This window comes from Tauraco erythrolophus, chromosome 15 (genome assembly GCF_009769465.1).
Source record: "Tauraco erythrolophus isolate bTauEry1 chromosome 15, bTauEry1.pri, whole genome shotgun sequence".
Lineage (NCBI taxonomy): Eukaryota > Metazoa > Chordata > Aves > Musophagiformes > Musophagidae > Tauraco > Tauraco erythrolophus.
The window spans coordinates 11,792,594-11,812,519 of record NC_141479.1 but is presented as its reverse complement, the minus strand read 5'-3'; the positions used below and the strand labels follow the sequence as shown (position 1 = coordinate 11,812,519).

General features: G+C 40.0%; 1 protein-coding gene across 1 annotated transcript in view; it reads left to right on the top strand.

Moving 5' to 3' along the window:
* Positions 1 to 19,926, top strand: part of PEPD (peptidase D) — a 143,810-nt gene that overhangs the window by 86,858 nt on the left and 37,026 nt on the right. Inside the window, 1 exon segment of the mRNA XM_086620892.1 lies at positions 17,611 to 17,750. Within this exon segment, the coding sequence (XP_086477018.1) occupies positions 17,611 to 17,750 (140 nt within the window).

Genomic DNA, 19,926 nt, shown 5'->3' with positions numbered 1-19,926 from the left:
AGAATTGCGTCAGATTGCAGTATGGATTGCATCTTCCAAATGCTTGTGTGCACCCAGCCACCACGGCCTGAAAGTAGACTTTTGAATGTGTGAGATCAAACTCATCACAGTACAGGATAGGGCAGGGTGCTTCTGGTTCTGCATTGTGCCAACAATTTCTAAAAAGATTTTGCTTAGAGTTTGACGTTGCCATAATACAGTTACAAATACTGTAACTTTTTCTCTTTTGCATTACCTGTCCACGTGCTTTGCAGTATCACTGCAGGTAAAAGCAAGGTGAATGAAAGCACCAAATACATTACTGTAAATTGAAAGACAAATCTAATTGTGTGGTGTGTAACACAGCAGAATATATTTTTGTACTTCCCCTCCTAAGACTTTTGTCAAAAAGCTTGCAGTTGTAAAAGTGCAGAACTAGATTTGGGGGAGTTAATCACTGACATTCAGTGGAGGATATGTATTAGATCACTTTTGTAGGACATGCGAAAAGGGTGCAGGTATGTATTTTCACAGTTAAATGTAAAGATGTAGAGGAAAGCGAATTAGTATTATCACAGATAAGCTCAAAAGCTATTATGGAAAACAAATTGAATCTCAGAAGTAAAAAAATACGCCTAGTTGGGTAATGTTCTGGGCACATCTGCAGGTGCTGCAGAATGAACTTACTGTATTACAGATCGGTAATTTCTTTCTAATACTGTAAAAACTTTTTTAAAAGCATCTTGTACGATAGTTTATGTATTATCTTCATCTGTGAATAGCTTACTAAACCCATCAAACACTAATGTTACTTTATTGCAGGATAATAGCTTTGGCTTAGGATCACGTTGTGTTTGAGTAGATAATATCCCATGAGGTTTTTTTGATCAGGCAGGACACACCAATATGATACTATATTGGCTGTGGCATTCAATTAAATTTTCAAAAAAAAAGTGTGTAGCCTACAGGAAATCTCAGCATATGTTACCAAGAGAAGATATGCCACAATGCATTATGATGTCCTGTATTTAAAATTAAGGCCTTTAAATGATGAGGGGAATAGTATTGCAGGGAGTCCTCAGGGTGAGTGGTATATATAGGACCCTTTTACTTACAGTCACTGAGGACAGTTTAGTGGATGGCTGAAGCCCTTCCTAGACCCTAAAAGCACATACCAAGACTCTTCACACACCCAGATTTCCTGTTATATGGCAAAATCTTTTAAAAAACGTTTGGGTTTTATTAGTCTCAGGTACCTGAATGTCAGAAAAGCATGATCTGCCAAGTACATTGATCAGTTAGGCATTTCAAAACTACTGTGCCGCAGCCCCACTTCGTAACCATCTCATCAAAGAACAAGATTTAACCAAGTTTGAAATATCCACTTGCTGAAACGGTCCAGTTGCATCTTTGTCCTGATGAGATGAAGTTTGTCAGGTGTAGATTGGCTTTAGCAAATAAGTGCTCCATGTGCACGAGCACCCGCCCGGGCTTCAGTCTCTCAGGCTGGCTGGTACCCACGTAGCAGTCAAACTTTGCTCCACACGATTTTCTTAGTATTTTTCTCAAGTGAGAGTAAAGAAATTATAAGAAAATGTAATTTCCCTTGTGTAAAAACAATTTAAAAGTACGCTTATTTTGCACAGTTAAAAAGAGTGTTTTGGAAAAAATCTGGAGCTAGTGTACCTTAGCAGCATACAATGACAAGGCGCTACCTGGGTGGTTTTGCTGTATGCTTTCACAAATTTCTGAAGTGGGTGTAGGTGTTGCGTGTGTGAGCATACAGAACAGGTTATTAAAATGAGAGTATGCTCATTTGTATGTCAATAGAGTTTGCATATTTGGCTCTCAATTAAGCTTTTGAGTAGCTACTGGGAGCCCTCTGTTGGATAATCTTAGGAAGCCCTGAACATAGGGAAAAAATGGCTTTACTTTTGGTGAAAAAGAGGTAGAAGTGTTTTAGGGGTTATTTCTGCTTCTGCCAGTATTTTGGTATAAATCTAATTTAATGATTCCTATGTTTGTATGTAATAGAATCAGAAGATTGGGTACTTGGTATGATTTTTATTGAATTATTCAGTAGAATCTTATGTCTTTTTCCTAAAATTATTTAGTGGATATGAATAATACTCATAGTTTTGCAGAAACGTGCTGCTCAGTTTTTTTTATGTATGAAGCAGTAAGTGTCAGTAAGTCAGTCGACAAAGCACCTGAATATTAGAAAAAATACATCTGGAAGACTAATACTTTGCTTCTTTGAAACACTCAAGTGAATGCATTGTTTGTGCTTTTAAAAATGCAAGTTACAAGGATTTGGTTGTATCAACAGCAGACCATAGGCAAAAATACTTGTGCTATTGCAATTTGATTTCTTTTTAAGACTGTTATTCTGACTTCTCCTTCAAAAACTGTGGCAAGTTAGAACAGCCTGTTTTTATGATGTTCGCTTTTGAAAATTAATCTACATCAAATGGGTTTATTGCTTATGTAAGAAGTATGATATGGAATTACATTTCTGATATTGCATCGCAATCCACGTTTTTACAGGTACAGCTTCTGTGCTAAAAGATCTGGGTGCAAGACAAGGACTGTAGAGAATTTCTGACACTTCTTGTTAATATGGACTGTTTTGCTAAGCAGGGCTGTCACTTTTAGTCTATTAAATATTAAAAACAGAATAGCTAACACAAAGCATTATGATTGACATAGAAATCAATATTTTTAGGGAAGTGTAGATATTCAATAGATACATGCACTTAACTGAGATTGATATTAAAATTAAATATTGCAATAACAGCAAGTCAGTGTTTTATATAAATAATTCATGTACTATAACGTCTATGTGGTGAACATCTAAATTGTATGATCAATATGGTCTAAACCAAACACTTTTCCTGAGCAGTGTCTCTTGTCTCCATGGTCAAAAGGTCATGCAGATAAATGGGTAGGCTGACCAGCCTTGTGAATCACAATTCTAAGTGCTCAACCCTTTCACTTGGTGTTACCTTTAAATAAAATCTTCTACTCAGTGTGTTGTAAATCACAGCCTGCGGTGATGACGTACGGCCAGGCTAATGTACAAATACTAATTTTCTTCTGTCCTCTTAAACCTATGACAACTTGGATTGAAACTGATCCCTAGACTGAGGATTACTGCATCGTCTCAAGGTATTGCATTACTCCTTGCGTTCCAGGATGCCTGGTGTTTCTGTAGTGAGGCTGTAGCTACGTTTTGTAATACAGAAAGTGGAGTCATAAGCAAAAGTGCTTGTTGTAGTTTGCAGCCTCCTGACCTGTAACCAAACCAAGCCTTCCAGGGCATTTTGAGCCACCCTCCCAACCCTCCAGTCCAGTTGGATAATCAAAGATCTTTCGCAGTTTGGTGGGGAATATAATGAAGTTAAAAGTTGATATTCAAGAATAAAAAAAAAAAAAACAACAAACAAATAAATTCAAGGAGTGGAAATCTGACTCCCTGCTATGCATAAATCAAGAGCAAATGAGCACGTGGGGCTCTTGTCCATCAAATGCCATCCCCTGCAATACTCATTCTTCCTGGGCAAGTGTCTCATGATCCATCCTTTTGCAGCTATTTTGCTTTTGTTTGCATTGGGGAAAGAGATTGGTTCAGTGCTTAGAGAGCCCTCCTGGGAGACGGAAACCTCTGGTTTCAGCTCGCCTCAAATTGATCTCTGCCTTTGACTGGAAGTTATGACTTGACCCTGGGAGATGGCATGTGTGAAAAGTTCAGTCAAAGCCAGTGTGTTTCTGCGAAAAGAGTTGATCTCAACAAATCAGCATCTGCCTTCTGAAAAATGAATGTCTGCTTTCTTCAAAATGAAGGAGGACCCCTTGGGTCCTTCCTTCTGTCTTCTGCCCCTGCCCTACCTGTGCTGCAGCATGGAGCCACACCATGGCTGTCAGGGAAGGAGAAAACTGTCCATCAAAATAGAAAGGGTGCAGCAGAGGAAGCCTGTGGCAAGGCAGACTTCTCCCCTTTGTGGTTCAGTGGTTTGTTGTATGAGCCATCGCAGGTGCTGAAGCATGTACTTTACATTTTGATTTTAAGAAGGTATTCAGGAAAATGATACTCTCGCATTCGGTTTGCTGCCTAGTGGTCCATGCAGCCTGCCTTTGTGGATTTCTGGCATTGCCATGCAGTGAAGGCACATTGGGAGTTGATTGTTTTATTACAATTGATCAGCAGGGCTCCTGCAACGTTTGACAAATAGGCAATGCTTCTATGATCTTAAAAAAAGATTGATTCTTCATGATGAAGCTCACACTTAAATAACACAAATGTGAGAAAATAAGCCTGACCCCAGATGTCACTGCAGTAGGTACGGCTGTAACCTGAGATAGCTTTCTGCAGATGCCCCAGTTACAGGTCTTGGTCTTTTTATGGCATCTGACAAATGCGTCTCAGTGAAAGTTCAGCATTCAGTGAGCAACTTTTATTGACAGGTTCACTGACCTTCAAGCACTTCATGACGTTTTTGGGGGTTAGTTGGTCCATTCTGGCTTTGCAAAATACTGAAAATAATTATCTCTTCTGCTGAAGCACTCAGCATTTTTAACATTTTGAAATAGCCTCCTAAGTCACAATGTTAACAAAGGACTGCCAGGTGCATGGCACGGTCTCCTCGCCCCATGCATGGACAGGCCCCGCGCAGAACGCCCTCCCCAGCAGAGCCCCGAAGCTGTGCTGTCTGCTCCATGCACCCTGAGGAAGATGGGTGCCTTGGTGTGTCCACCTGTGAGTCCGGGGCTCGATGTGGCACAGGCAATGAACAGGGGGTGGTAGTCCTCCCTTGAGTGAGGGCCAGAGTGCAGTTCATTAAGAGGGCTTGGGTAAAAGCACAAATCAGAGGAGTAGAGCATCAGCTGCTTGTGAAGTACAGCAGACCTCGGAGAGACAGACGGTTAACCTTGTATTCACAGTGGGCCTGTCTGTCATTTATAAAATAGAACTTTAGAAGTTCAACGGAAGCAGGTGGGATCATCGGATGATGTCTTTGATTTTATTTGACTGTTTCTTTTAACACTCTGAGGTTTAAGCTTACGGATTTCAGTGAAAGCGTGGAGAAGAGCGCAGTATCCTCAGTGAAGCAGGACATTTGCAGCTGCAAAAGCTCACTGCTGTTTCCACGACCCACTGGTGACGGCAGTAAAACAAGTTTTACCTGCAAATAGTTTTATTGCATTCAGGTACGAGAATTCAGGCTGTGTCGATCTGCTCGAGGGTAGGGAGGCCCTTCAGAGGGATTTGAACAGACTGGATCGTTGGGCTGAGGCCAATGGCATGAGCTTTAATAAGGCCAAGTGCAGAGTCCTTCACTTGGGGTATAAAAACCCCAAGCATCGCTATAGGCTCGGGGAGGAGTGGCTGGAGAGCTGCCTGGCGGAGAAGGACCTGGGGGTGTTGGTTGACTACCGGCTTGATATGAGCCAGCAGTGTGCCCAGGTGGCCAAAAAGGCCAATGGGATACTGGCGTGTATCAAGAATAGTGTGACCAGCAGGAGCAGGGAAGTGATCCTGCCCCTGTACTCGGCACTGGTGAGGCCGCACCTGGAATATTGTGTCCAGTTTTGGGCCCCTCGCTTTAAGAGAGATATTGAGCTCCTGGAGCGAGTCCAAAGAAGGGCAACTAAACTGGTCAAGGGGCTGGAAAATAAAACTTATGAGGAGCGGCTGAGGGAGTTGGGGCTGTTTAGCCTGGAGAAGAGGAGGCTGAGGGGAGACCTGATTACGGCCTATAAATACTTGAGAAAAGATGGTGGGGAGGTAGGGGAAGGGCTCTTTACATTAGTGATGGGTGATAGAACAAGAGGAAATGGGCATAAGCTTAGTCAGGGGAGATTCAGGTTGGATGTTAGGAAGTATTTCTTCTCTGAAAGGGTTGTCAGCCACTGGAATAAGCTGCCCAGGGAGGTGGTTGAGTCCCCATCCCTGGATGTGTTTAAGAATAGGGTGGATGAGCTACTTGAGGATATGGTTTAATGGGGATTAGGGATGGTTGGACTCGATGATCTCTAAGGTCTTTTCCAACCTAGAAATCTATGAATCTATGAATCTATGAATTTAAGCCCTAGGGAAGTTTTGTTAGTGTCACAAAATCACACACGTCCTGTCATAAAAGTGCAATCTTAGCATTATGCATCTATGTTAAATGTTTTAAATACATGTTAGCGATATTAACAGATATTGTTATTTGCTTAGTAAAATAATAAGAGTTGGGGATATGCAAAGCAGTCTGGTGTTGCAAAAGGACTTTATCAAAATAATTTAACTCTGAAGAATATTTTTGTTTCTATTTATTTCCTTAATATCCTTATGCAAATTTAAGGCATCAGAATAACTTTGACACCAGGGGGCACTAAAATAAGCGCACTCTGGAAGGAGATGATTGTCCCGTGTTTTGATATTGGTAACATGTTGTGCTTGCCAGAGCAAAGTCACAGCAGCTGTCCAGGAGCACTGACTTTATGTGTATAATGTGCATTCCACTGAAGTTGTGTTGTTTCCCTTCATTTGGCATTCATATATACCTTTTAATATTTTTTTAACTTTTTAAACTTCTGGTGCTGTTGAAAGATCCTGTTTAACTTCTAGTGCTGCTCCTCTTGTTTCAGAAGCTTTGTTCATCATAGGGAATTTTTCTTGACTGAAAGTACAGGTAGTTGAATAAGGTTGTTCTGGATGAAACAGAGAGGAAAGATCCTAAGTGTTTGGGGATTTTTATTTTTTAATTACTCAGAAGAGGAGAAGGACAGTTTTCAGGCTTCCTGGAGTTGTTGGTCACTCCAAGGTACGTGAAGAATATTGCAAAACAAAGTTGCTTGTTGCAAAAACTGGTCAGATTCAGTTGTTCATGGAGGCTACACCTTCTGTTAGGTAAAACAGAAGTTACTTTGTTAATTTTACTTCGGTGATCTAAAAGCATAATATATGGTTCTCTCCAATCAAAAGATTTGTAATTTTCTGTATAAGCTATGTGCATTTATCTATTATATATACAGACAATATGCATGTGCAGTATACATACTGCGTTAAAACTATATCAGCATATTTATCTTAATATTACACAGTATTATTTGTAGAAAATGCACTATTCTGTTTTTTTGCAGGAATGAGTAAATGTGTCATATAAAAGGCCTCTGAGTACTGAGTGGCTATCATTTATTTCAGGAAAATATTGAGAAGACTTTCAGTAAGCCAATCAAAAGACTTAGGTGAGCTTGAAAAATTATGCTACAAAAGATGATAGAAGTTTGCTGTGACTCTTTTCCAAACTCTTTTTTGGAATTTGCACTGTGTTTTATCAAGTTTTACAATACTAATGCCAACCTATAAACCAAAATTCATTTGTCCAGGTGGGGGCAATGTTGTATTAAAAAGCAGAGACTGACCAATCTTTTTGCATCGGATGACAGAAGTCCTCTCTTTTCCACCTCGAGTACTTCATTTTCTGCTATTAAAACAATTTATCCTATGGAACAAAATATTGCATTTATTACTTCTTGAAAGCACTGCTTTTAAGATTCTAGGATATTAATGTGTCAGATGTAAATGCTCAACTATTTTATGTGGGTGAGACTAGTATTTTCATTTGGCCTGGTGCATTTTTTTATTCATTTTGAAGTTTGGCACTGTAATAATATGCAAAAATTATGGTTAGCTTTAACCTTTCAGTCTGCAGTTTTGAAACAACTTGTCGTTAGTTATGGTTTTGTTTCTAATAATAATACAAAGTACATTGCTACTACTTACTGGTTGATTGCAAAATCAACTGGCTATCCATTTCTGAAATAATTCCTTTGGCTTGATTCCTCTGGTTGATTAGTATTTACTATTTTCATCAAGTGTGGGTATTTTTCCTTTAGTGGTACCTATAGACTATATTAATTTTATGCTAATCTAGAAAAATTGAATTTGATTAAAAATAGAATTTGCTAAAATTATTAATTTTACTGTAATTGAAGATGTGTTGTTAGTACTGATTAATTCAGGCTAAGAGGTTGCCTACTGTCAGAAATGTATAAGCCTTTTAACCAAACCAGAAGTCGCTAAGTATTAATAGCATGTTTGCTGTAACAAATTTTAGCTTTCCTTTAAGTGCTGTGTTATGGTCTGCCTCTTAATTTTATGCCCTCTATAGTGTACGTGAAATGTCTTTTTAATTTTCAGCTGTAATGAGTTTTATCTGTCGTAGTTGTAGCTTAGCATTCCCAATGCAGTCTGAAAAAAACTGAGAGCATGAAGTCACTTTGGCTGCTGTTGGACTGATTTGACTTGGGTGTTCATCTCTTTAAAGAAGACAAGCAGAGTAACACCTAGTATTTTTTAATAGCTGTTGATTTAATATTGATCATTTATAAATGCTGTTTAGCCATCACTTTTTATGGTGATCTTTGCTAATACAGATACACATAAAATAGAAATACTCTTGATGTATGTTGCTTATCTTGGATGGATTTCAGCAGCAAAATCTTTCTCCTTGCTTTTGGTGTGGAGAACTCAATTGTATAGGTCAAAATACAATTTTAGAGGGAATCTGCCTGGCTTTTAACTACTGTATGGCTCAAAGGGAAGGTGCAGTTAGTCTCCAACATACCCTTTGTGTATCCCCCCTGAACCAGATGTAATTCCCAGTCCCTGTGTTCAGGGCAGCGTTGGGTCTTCTATTGTGTCTCTTCAGAGAACCACTTGTTACCCCATGGCGGAGGCACAGTCTTGCAGAGCTGGGCCTCAGAAGGAGTCCTTCTAGTGTCATAGTGCTCCACGTCCAGGCTGAGCCAATTTAGGTCTTTAAGGCAAGAATGTTTCCGATTTCAGTTGCATGTTGCAGTATGATGCTTTTGACTTGAGGTACTGCCATGAAGAACAGGTGTTTCTTCTGAACAAGAAAGAAATGTTACTGGCGAAACAGCATGCTAGGGAATGGGCAGCCTCCTTTTCTGACTGCTGCTTTCATTACTGTGCACTTCGCTTGAACATGTGGACCTGTCCATGGAAAGGCTAGCAATGGCCTTGTCTGGTTTTTTGCATTCAGTTGTCATGTTCTGTAGAGTATTCTGAAACCCCTGTCTGGTGGATTCCATTTGAGAAATGACTAATTTGGAGGTTGCTTGAACAACCCCAAGAACAACTGTAGGATCTCTAAAAACTAAACGAACCTGTACCATTGGATGGTTTTCATCCTGGAAAAAAACAGGAAGTGTTAGCCTTTTACTTATATGGACACGTGTATGTGTGAGTGTGCACATACACAAGAAAACTTGACAGTATTTACAGTAAAAATCAATAAGTAAGGTCTGACACTTCACCTACTCCTGTGGTCTCCATGGTTGTTTGTCCAGGCTGGGAAACAGAGGTCAGAGCGTTCAAAAACAGCTGCTGAAAGCTGAGGCTCTTAAGTCCAAATGTTAGCACCTAAGAGTGGTGGGCTGCATTGGAATATCAAACTTCTGCAATTCACCTTCAGTAGGTACCTTCAATTTCTCAGTAAATGTCAAGAAATTGACTGGTTTACTTAACTGCAAGTTTTAGCAACTTGAAAATGTGGCTGTGGTGTTGTTACCCTGTGCTGGTATCTCACATTCTGGTGAGAAGCTAAAGAGGTTTGCTGCTCTTGATTTGATTGGGAAGTACTCAGCTGCCAATACAGGTTTCTCCTTGCACACTCCCTTCTCTTCCCTGCAGCTCTGACATCCTTGCTCCTTGTTTGAGCAAGTCGGTGGAGCTCTGAATGCCCCAGACACCGCCTTTCCAATGGGGCGGCTCCTAATGGGTGGAAACTGGCCAAAACTTGGGGTTTGCTGCCATCTCTGTTAGGTTGACTTTCAGCAAAGAATTGTCTCTGCTAAAGAGAGTACTGTTGCTTATTAAATATACCAATTAAAAACGGATAATAATTAGGATAATAAAGCGGGGGGGGGGGGGGGGGGGGGATCACTCATTCAGCAAAAAGACAAGTCAAACAGGTAACCCTTTTGTCAGAACTTCACCTGAGACTTTCCTTCATCTCTGACACATTGCTTGCATGGGTCTAGCAGAGGTGTTAAGCAGGCAGTATTTACGTGTTGCCTTCTGCATCTTGTGAAGCCTTCGTTGCTGCCGCCTCCTTCTCCTAACCCAGCAATACTAGGTTGGTATTCCCAGTTCTTTATTTGTATGCAGCACTTCTGTATTAGAGACATCCCTCTGCCTGGCAGAAACACTGAGAGATGCACTCGGGGGCAAATTTAACTGTGAACAAGCCCATCAAAATCATTTTTGACTCTTTACTCTGGCAAACTTCATGTCTTTAATTAGGCATTAATGCAAACTGCATGGGAGTGGAAAAGAGGTGATACTTGGATCGTGGAAATTGGTTATTTAGTGCAGAAGCTTAAGGCTATTGTCTTAGATTTCTTTAAGAGATAAATACTGTAAGCAAGGGACTCCTGCTTAACCTGTGTGTGAAAATAGCACATAAAATCTTACTAGGGTACATGGGTGTTTACTGAACCAACGCTTATGTCCAGCTCATTTGGTGAATTCGGTGAGTTGAGATTTCATATCCTGTGAGACAAATGGATCTGAAGCTCTTCTACTTGGCTCAAATTATTGAGAGAGAGGGCACTCCCACACACTGTTGTTGGTTGAGGAAACCATTTTTCTCGGCGGTGGGGTTGGAGCAGGAGAGCAGAGGCACACCTTCCCCATGACGGCGGGCAGAGCAGCTCATGCCCACCTACTGCCGCTCGTCGCTGCATCACCCTGCTGCCCTACTTCAGGAGCCAGTGCCTCTGTTGTGGTGAGAGGAAACCCTGGGCAGTGAGGGTATGAACACCTGGAGAAGGTTTTTTTGTCTGGTTGCTCTCTTTTTTTTTTTTTCCTTTTTTTTTTTTTTAAGTCCAACCAGTTCAAACTTTTGTATAGTCTTGCTACAGCCACTGAAGTCTGTAGTTGGCATTGTAGAGGTACAGGCATGCAATCCTCTCACCTTCAAAATTCGATGTGGACAGATTTATTTTTTTTTCACTCTCTTCTTATCTGAGCAAAGCTTAGTGGCGTATCTTGTCATCTTCTGTGAGAAAAGGTTGAGACAAGTCTCCCATTATCTGTAATAGTCTGGGAAAGCCTTAAGTGAGACAATACTACAAGAGGAGCAAAGATGGCAAAGTCATGGAGAAGGTACATGAGATGAAAAGACACATTTGAGAACAAACACGAAAAATATGGGGCCACATGGTTATGTAAATTGCATCTAGATGAAGAACACTCATGTCGCCTTTTCGTCTCTCTCTAATTGCGTTACCTGTGTGGGCTACAGGATCTTCCTTTGAACAAGAGGCTTCAACAAAAACTTGATGTTTTCTTGTGAACACCCAGAACCCCATTTCCTACACAAAAAATATTTTTTTCTAAGGTTACTCTTGATGCCAGGGGTGCTAACAGCAAAAAAATGGCCTTAAATCAGTGAACCCAGCCTGGCTTCAAGACAGAGCCAGTACAAGCTCTCTCTGTACCATGTCAGGTGGAAGCTGGTTACAGCAGGGCACCTCTTAAAAACCCCACCTTCCTGAGCATGGTAGGACTTTACACTATACTGTTCCAGTTCTCTTTTTACTCTTGGCTAGTCAGGATGCAAGTGGATGAAAAAGTGTGTCACTTAACTCTCTGTTTTCTGACTCGTGATATCATTTACTATAATTCATTCTTGTGGTCGGCTATTAAACCACCCTATTTCCAAATCACTTGGCACATTTCCAAAGATGCATCTTATAGAAATGCTGCTACCCAGTTCCCGTAAGCTTGAAATTGCCTTAGAAGTGTTTAACTGAACAAATGGTCAGATTTTGGTAGTGCGTGAATACATAAAGATTTAATTGCTGCACGAAGTCTAAAGCAGAGTGCTCTCGGTCAACTTGAAGCAGAGCACGGTGAGATCACACAGAATAACATCTCCAGCTGGGGATGACTGACTTTTATTGCAATAAGAGAAGGAAAAGATTGTGTGTACCTTTATTCCAGTTGTCCTAGGTCTGGGCTGGCAACAATTCCTCTATGTGACTGCTCATAGGTATGTTGGTTAATAATGGCTCAAAACCCTAAAACCTCAGTAAACGTCGCTGAATAAAGTGCATCAGTATTCATACCTGTTTACCTTTAACCTGAGGCACGAGGAGGGGCATGGTAAGATACAGCCATATCAGTTTTCTAATTGCTAGTCTTGCAAACCCACTCGGGGGAGGGGGGGTTTTGTCCTGAGAACAGAAGCTGAGGAGGATGTTGGTTGTAGGTGGGTGACACTCGGTATGACCCTGTGCCAGAGTGCATTACATCAGGAGGAAATCCAGCTGGGTTTCACCGCAATCATCGCTCTGTGATGTTAACAACTGCAGAAGAATAATTTGTTTTTGTAACTATTGTGAGGAGATCCAGTTCTGAGTGTACAGGCCACGCAGATCTGTAGAGCAGGAAGTGACAGCTTTACGTGTTAGCTCGTGGGAGTAGCTGTAGGCATCCCAAGAAATGCCTGAGAGAGCTTGTCTTTGGGTTGGGTTGGCAGTTGGATCATAACGATTCATACACATGGCTCAGATATCCCAAGTAAAGTATTGCTTCCATTGTGATATTGGCCATAATTTGCTTCATTGCCTGGCAGTTTCAAATTATTTAACAATAAAAGTGTCAGCAAGCCTGTAAAAGTAAAACACATGCTTAGAGGAAGACGATGCTTTATTTAAAAAAAAAATGGTACGCAGTGACTTTATGAAGGAAAGAACCATGGTGGTTTATAGTCCAGTTTTCAAATCTAAAATGTTAACACAAAGTGTTTTGTGATGCTTCACAGTCAGAGGTTAAGAAAGCTAAAATCAATATCATAGAATCACAGAATGGCATAGGCTGGAAGGGACCTCAGAGATCATCTAATCCAACCTCCCTGTCATGGGCAGGGATGCCTCTCAACTAGACCAGGCTACTCAAGGCACCGTCCAACCTGGCCTTGAACACCTCCAGGGAGGGAGCATCCACAACTTCTCTGGGCAATTTATTCCCAAGTCTTACCACCCTTGTACTGATATTGAAATGTGTATTATTTTTCTGGGCTTGAAAGCCAAAAATGTAACTATAAATTTCCATTTTGTGGTGACAGTATTCTGTGAAAGTAACATGGCCGCATCTTACTCATCAGTATTGTTTCAGAGGGACGGAAGGGGAAGGAGCTTTTCTGCATCGTGTCGTGTAGTGTCTCAGCACTGACTTACAAGCCTGTATTCACTTTAAAATCAGCAAGACTTGAAATATTTTCTCCAAACTCCCATCCTGGGTTGCTGCATGGGCAGCAGAACCGCAGTTCTGTCGGACGCGGAAGGGCCGCTGCCAGTGGCACTGGGTACCTGCCAGCAAAGGGCTGAGAAGCTCCTGTAAGGGGGAGAACGTCCAGCTGGTCCTGTCTGCAAGGCTGTGGCATGTGACGTGTTTCTGCTTCTTTTCGACTTGATACCGTTTTATGTACAAAATGATTTTAAGTTGTGGTGTCAGACCTTTTCCCTGTGAAAGGAAGGAAATGCTGATAGTCATTTTTGAAGGTGACTTCTAAAACAGATGCAGAAGACAATTTTTTTTGTCACTGTTGGCTAACATCATATTAATTATATGTAAGCAAGTCATTCTGTCAGTAGGACAGGTGATCTGATTTTTCTCGTACTTTGCATTGTTCAGTTTTAGTTAATAATGTTTACAATGTTTTGCAATATGTTTGGGAGGAAAGATTATACATATATACAGAACTGAAGTCTTAGGAGAGCTATGCCATGCTTCTAAGGAGGAGTTTGGAATATTTTTGCTATGTCTTTTACTTGTAGTATAGCTTCATATTAATTCTAGAAAACAAATTGATGTAGTAATATGGAATTTATAGGAAGAGCTCAGGTCTTCTGGCTGTTAAATCTGCTTTATATATCATGCACTTTTCATCCTGAAATGAAGCCAGGTAGGTTTTCATTGCTTTTGCTCCCAACAAAATGATGCAAAGCTCAATTAGCTTCTTGCTCTGAAGATTTTGAGAGACACTGAGCTGTGCAATAAGAGACTTCATCAGCTTCAAGATAAATCAATGAGCACTTTGACATACATCTGCACGCCTCTCTCTGATCAGCAACACTTCTCCTCTGGCCTCCTTCCCCTTCGAGATGCCTCAGAAACTGACCAACTCAGATGCATTATGTGCTTTGATTGAAATCAGCAATTAACAATTGTGTCCTTGCTGAAAAAGGAGCGGGGAAAGGGTTGTTCTGGAATAAAATTTTTCTTCATTCAACATAAAACTGAATTCACAGTTAAGTTTTGTGATAGACAACATACAGAGTTTGCTAGATGTGTAGCACTTATGTTTCTCATTTAGATGAATTAATAGAGTTTAGAGATACTTTGTTATATTATCGCATGTGTTACTCTACATTAAACAGTTCTTAAAAGGTAAGCCATAGATCAAGATGCCTGTAAGGCCTGTTTTCATTTGTGCATTTAATTTGTTTAGATGGCTGCTACATTTGATAACAGTCAATTAACATTAAGTAGTTGTTTCCATACGTGACCCTTGTAAGACTGCATTATCAGGCAGGTAATTTTGTACATGCAATTGAGAACGTACCAAAATAACATTAATATCTCTTTTGCTATCACTTTACTAGCAGTTACCATATAATTTCAGGGTAAAATAAGTGTATTTTTTCTAAGGAACCAGGATTTAAGAAACCTGCTTTTAGAAACTTTTTCCAGTTAGTCAACAGAAGATAATAGCTCACATGCATTTTATTTGACTTAAATGTGCTTCGCCACTTATTTTGCCTGGCAAGCAAAGATATGAAACTGGGATCTTCTCAGACTCCCATAATTTCCTCAGGATAACTACAATATTTGGGCTATTTCCATGTCTTGGGCAACATTTTACTGATGGATATGTTCCCAACTGAAGTTAAATGGAAGAGAATTCCCCGTAAGAGCCAAAATATCTCCCAAACGTACAGTTCGGTTTGGATGCTTTTTCACTGAAACATACAGGCTGGATGGTGTGTTGTTGCTCTGAGGTAGAATTTGAAAGATCATCTTCCCTCCTGTCTCCTCTTGTCCGGAAGCCAAAAAATCTGAACAAATGGTGCTTCCTAGCTTGTGAACCTTGTTTTGGTGTACCACCAGCTTTGTGATGTGTTTTTCCATTACTTAGTGCTCCAGTAACTTGAAAAACTATTTAACAACCACTGAGTGATGAATGGGTTTGAGAAAATGCTGATAGTTGTAAGGTTAAAGAAATAGCTAACACTTTGACTGGGGGCGGGGTATAGCATCTTCCAGTAGACAAGCAGTTGGAGGTTGTTCATCACAGCTTTACCCTTACCATGCTGAATGGACACTTGGTAAACGGAGCACAGTTTGGCCACAAATCTACAATAAATCCCACAAAGCAGCATGAAACTTAACTTGTGATTTTGAAAAGATTCAGTGTGTGATAGGTTGAAAGATTTATAACTAATCTGAAATTTATATCTTGTTGGCATATTAGAGGACGGAGCAGCTTCTTACCATGATTCTTAGTTGCTGCAATTAGTTTTCTATATCCTTAGATTTTCTGTATATATCTTTAGTTATTTTTAGAAGCGAGTCTAACCATAAAATCAAAACTTGGGCAGTGTTGATGGGGTTTCTGATTTTGAGGTTTGGCTAGGCTGGTTCACAGTTGCTGTGTTGGTGTCAAATGATGGGTTTTTTTTTACTCGATGAGTCTGACATTTGCGGTCCTGTTGTGTATCTTTTCAATTAGCAATTTTCTGGTTTGATATACCATATTTTGTATTTACGTGAATGTATATAGTGTTTGTATTAGCTCTGTGTGTACATACAGTTGCAGTTGTCTCTGTAGCATTCTCCTAAGGAGTTTGCTCCTGTAGCTTTAAGCCTTGTGCAGTTCTGCATCCGTAAACCATTGGGTTTGTTCCTGAAGTTCCAGTCCTGCAAGTCTCTCTGCAGGTGAACCTTGCCCGATTTGGGGAGGCTGGCGATGACTTCAGCAGGGCTCAGCACAAAGATTTGTTCATGGAGGAATTCGTAGAGTGGATTTTAAAATTTCTTGGAGTAAATCTTCATGGATAAGTGTCTGTCTGTGTATGCAGTGCAGCAAGAATCCCAACCCTGCGGAAATGTCATGGAGCTTTCATGATTGCCTTATTTACTTACTGTCCATTGCTTTCAGTGGCAGATATGTTGGAAACGGTGAATACTTACAGTATTTACAGCTGAGTTCTGTATTGCTTTTCCTGATAGTTTATACTGATCTTTACCTAGTCATGTATGCTGGTTGGGGACAGAGCTGCGCTGCACGATTTTCCTAATAACTGCTGTGCTTAAGACTGGATGGCAGAGAGAGTGCCCCAGTGAGTGTCCTTCCTTCTGCTTGTGTTGTCTGACTGACCCTGCTGTGAAGCAGAAGCAAGAGGAAAAAAACACCAAGATTTTCAAACACAGGGGAGGAAAATTATATTTCTTACGATGATTTGAGTCCCATACGGTTGTTTGAGGTGTTTGGAAGAAGATTTAAATTAACAGATTTCAACTTTGATTCATTATCTAAGACATCAGGAGGGTGACATAAATACTGTGTGTCAAGACCAAAGCCTTAAAAGTAAAATGTGCCTTCTTGTAATCAATATATGATGAACTAGAGGGGTTATTTGCTCAAGTATTGTTTGGTCCAAATGGTTATTTGGTTATTTGCTGATTTTTGAGCCTGCTGAAACCAGTGCAGTGCCTTATCAGGTAGGCTCAATAAGCATAGTATTGCAAATGTCTAGCCTGGTTCTCACAAGTAGGTAGAGACCCGCTTGCTGTTCTTGTAGGTTGATTTCTGGCAGCTGAGAAATCAGTGGTGAATTATTGATTCATGTATAGGATAAATATGCTTCTCAAGGGATAAACCAGTTTTTTTGTTCACCATTAAAAAAAAACTTAATATTTTTTCTTCTATCTCTTATGCACAAAGCTGTACTAAATGTTCTTTTCTGGTTGGATCTTCCAAAAATCCTTGTTTCTTTAATCCCTGTTAGGCAAGTTGTCTCAGACGAAATTTTATATTGTCAGCAGTGGCAGTCAGCCTTTATTGGGGATGTTTTGTGTAAAGCATCAGATGTGTTTTGACACTTAGATGCAAAAGGTAGTAATTTAATTAACATTTTTCTGTTAAGTTTTGAGGTTAGACCTTTTATGTATGTGATGCTAGCATTTCTCAGGAAAGAAAAAAACCGATGTGTTTCTGCTGAGAAGTCCTAGAAACTGGAACTGAAGAACTCGAAGTGGATTCCTCATGTACTTTTATCTTCCTTCATGCATTCTCTCAGTGTTTCCATCCAGGACCAGCACAGCACATAAGGGTGTCCATTTAAGCTGCATGTAATGCAGATATCCTTCTGCTAGGAGATTCCAAGGGACTGTTGTCTCATTTTACTTAGGAACAGCATTCAAGTGGTGATTATATGGCCAGATACCAAAATGCAGATAACTTAAGTTGCAGAGCAAGAGAAATGTCTTCTATTCTACTATTTCTTTGGAATTTGTTTTCATTTCTTCCTCCTCTGTTTCCTTTTTAGCCTGTTTGATATGGGAGGAGAGTATTACTGCTACGGCTCCGACATCACCTGCACCTTTCCTGCAAATGGAAAGTTCACTCCTGACCAGAGGGCTATCTATGAAGCAGTGCTGAAGTCATCGCGGGCTGTAATGGGAAGCAGTCAAGCCAGGTAAAAGATCGGTACATGTCAGCAGGAATTGATGAGCTTGAATGGCAGCATTCAGGCTGTCAAAACAATTATGTGTGGATTTTAGAAAGTGCTGGAAAGGAAAAGATGACAAAATTAATTTCTATGTTTAAACATCTCCTAGTGGAGGACAGAGGTAGGACACACATTTTCCATACAATGCTTTTAAAGAAATAACATATAAACAATTATTAATAAGATTTAAAGGTATTATAATCTTCCATTTTTTTTTAATTCCTTTAATCCAGTGGTGACAGTTGTTACTCTGGTGTGTGTTTACACTGGCAACCATCTTTTCAGGAAGCTTATGCCAAAGACTGAAGTCAGAGTTTAAGTGACATGTGTGTTGTGCTTCGGTTTGTTTCAAGCATTTTATGTATTTTATGTGTAAGCTCAATAGAAATCTTCTGTTGAAGAAGAGGACAGAGTGTGCATGTTTGGGAAGGATACTCGGTTAGCCTTAAAAAGCATTAGAAAGCACTGGCTATTGAGTACTTCACTGTATGCCTTCAAACTGCAGGCAAGCTAATTCATCAAGTATGCATTTTCATATTTTAAACAACTGCCTGGCTTGATGAAATTCTTATTTTTCTCTGATTCTGCTTTCAGGGCAGCAAATAAATGCTTTTAGAGCTAACTACTGCTGTGATTTTTAATATTTCACTGGTGAAGGTACTTGAGAATTTCTCAGTATTACTAATAGAATAGCTTTGAGAAAAATGTACTTAATGCACAAGGCACACCTATCTTTAAATTTCTCATATTAGCTTTCAGTCATCGGGCCTTGAGTGCATGGGCTTTCTGGATTGCCAGTCAGAGCAAAGGTAATTTTCCTGTTACACAAACTGGCAGCAGCACTGTTCATTTGAGCAGCTTGGAAGGGAGCAAGAACAGTTGAAGCTTATGTGCAAATGAGACTAGATATTTTACCATTAACAATATGCATACTCCATCATCTGCTGTTTTGCCCCTGAAGAATCTTGTTCTGTTCCTCTTCATAGTTTGCTTTGCGTTTCAGTTCCGCCTTTAATTTCATGTAGTTTTGGCAGTATTTCATGCTAATAAGTTGCAGACTGTTTTCTGAACTTGAGAGCTAATAGGATGCTGTACTCAGGATGGTGTAGAGTGTGCCTCAGTTTACTTAACGCTTTATTTACGGTGTCAGAAAATAAGGACATGCTAAGCTAAGTATTTCTGAAAATTAGTTGCAAGGATACTTTAATAGCCTTGGGAGTTTGAGATTCATAGACAGAGAAATCATTCTTAAGGTCTGGCAGAAGATGGGACTGAACTTTCTGTTCTCACTGTGCTTTAGCTGTCTTGCCTGTTCAGAAGAATGGTGCAAATGCATTTATGCTGTTTGAGACTAGTACTAATCATGAAATTTCTGGCTACAGAAAGGAGGTTAAACACACGTTTCTGTGGACTGGTTCATTGATTTTGTTCATGTGGTACCTCTGTGTAGCGAAATGCAACCTGGAGCTTTTGCGCTCTGTGGAATTACAGATCTGGGTAGAGTCCTGCAACGTGCAAGAATTTTCACCATCTACTTTTTAGGTCCGTATGGCTTGTACCCTAGTTCTTTTGTAGCTTTTAACCTATCTGTCCACTGATGCAAAAAATCTGACAGTATTATTGTCTTTTCCTCTGAGCTCTCAAAAAACAAACCAAAGGCCAAAGGCTCTTCATTACTGAAATTGGTACGGAACACTTAAAGTAGGTAGTTGGCAGAGAAGTGTTTTACAATGTGTGAAATGAATTTACAATGTTCTAAAGACAATTCAAAGTGAAATGATGAGTTGGATTAGAGAGAGACAACTTCAAATATTCTTTTTAATCAGATATTTTTCAAATAGTTACTTAGTTATTTTGTTTCAATCACACCTCTTTTCTTACTAAAGGAGACATAGAAGATAAGACATTTCTGTAAAAGGCTTTCATAAATCCTTTTAAAAGAAATGTATCTGCTTTGTACCTTCCACCAAATTACTTTAAAATGTTTAGCCTAGCTGTTTTAATTGAACGCTGAGACAGACAGAAAAACTGCCATGTCATGTACTGTTGGACTGCTAGTTGAAAGTGACATTGGATCTCCTGGAAAGCTAATATTCCGCTGTAGAAAAAGAAGAAATAGAAACACTGACCTTG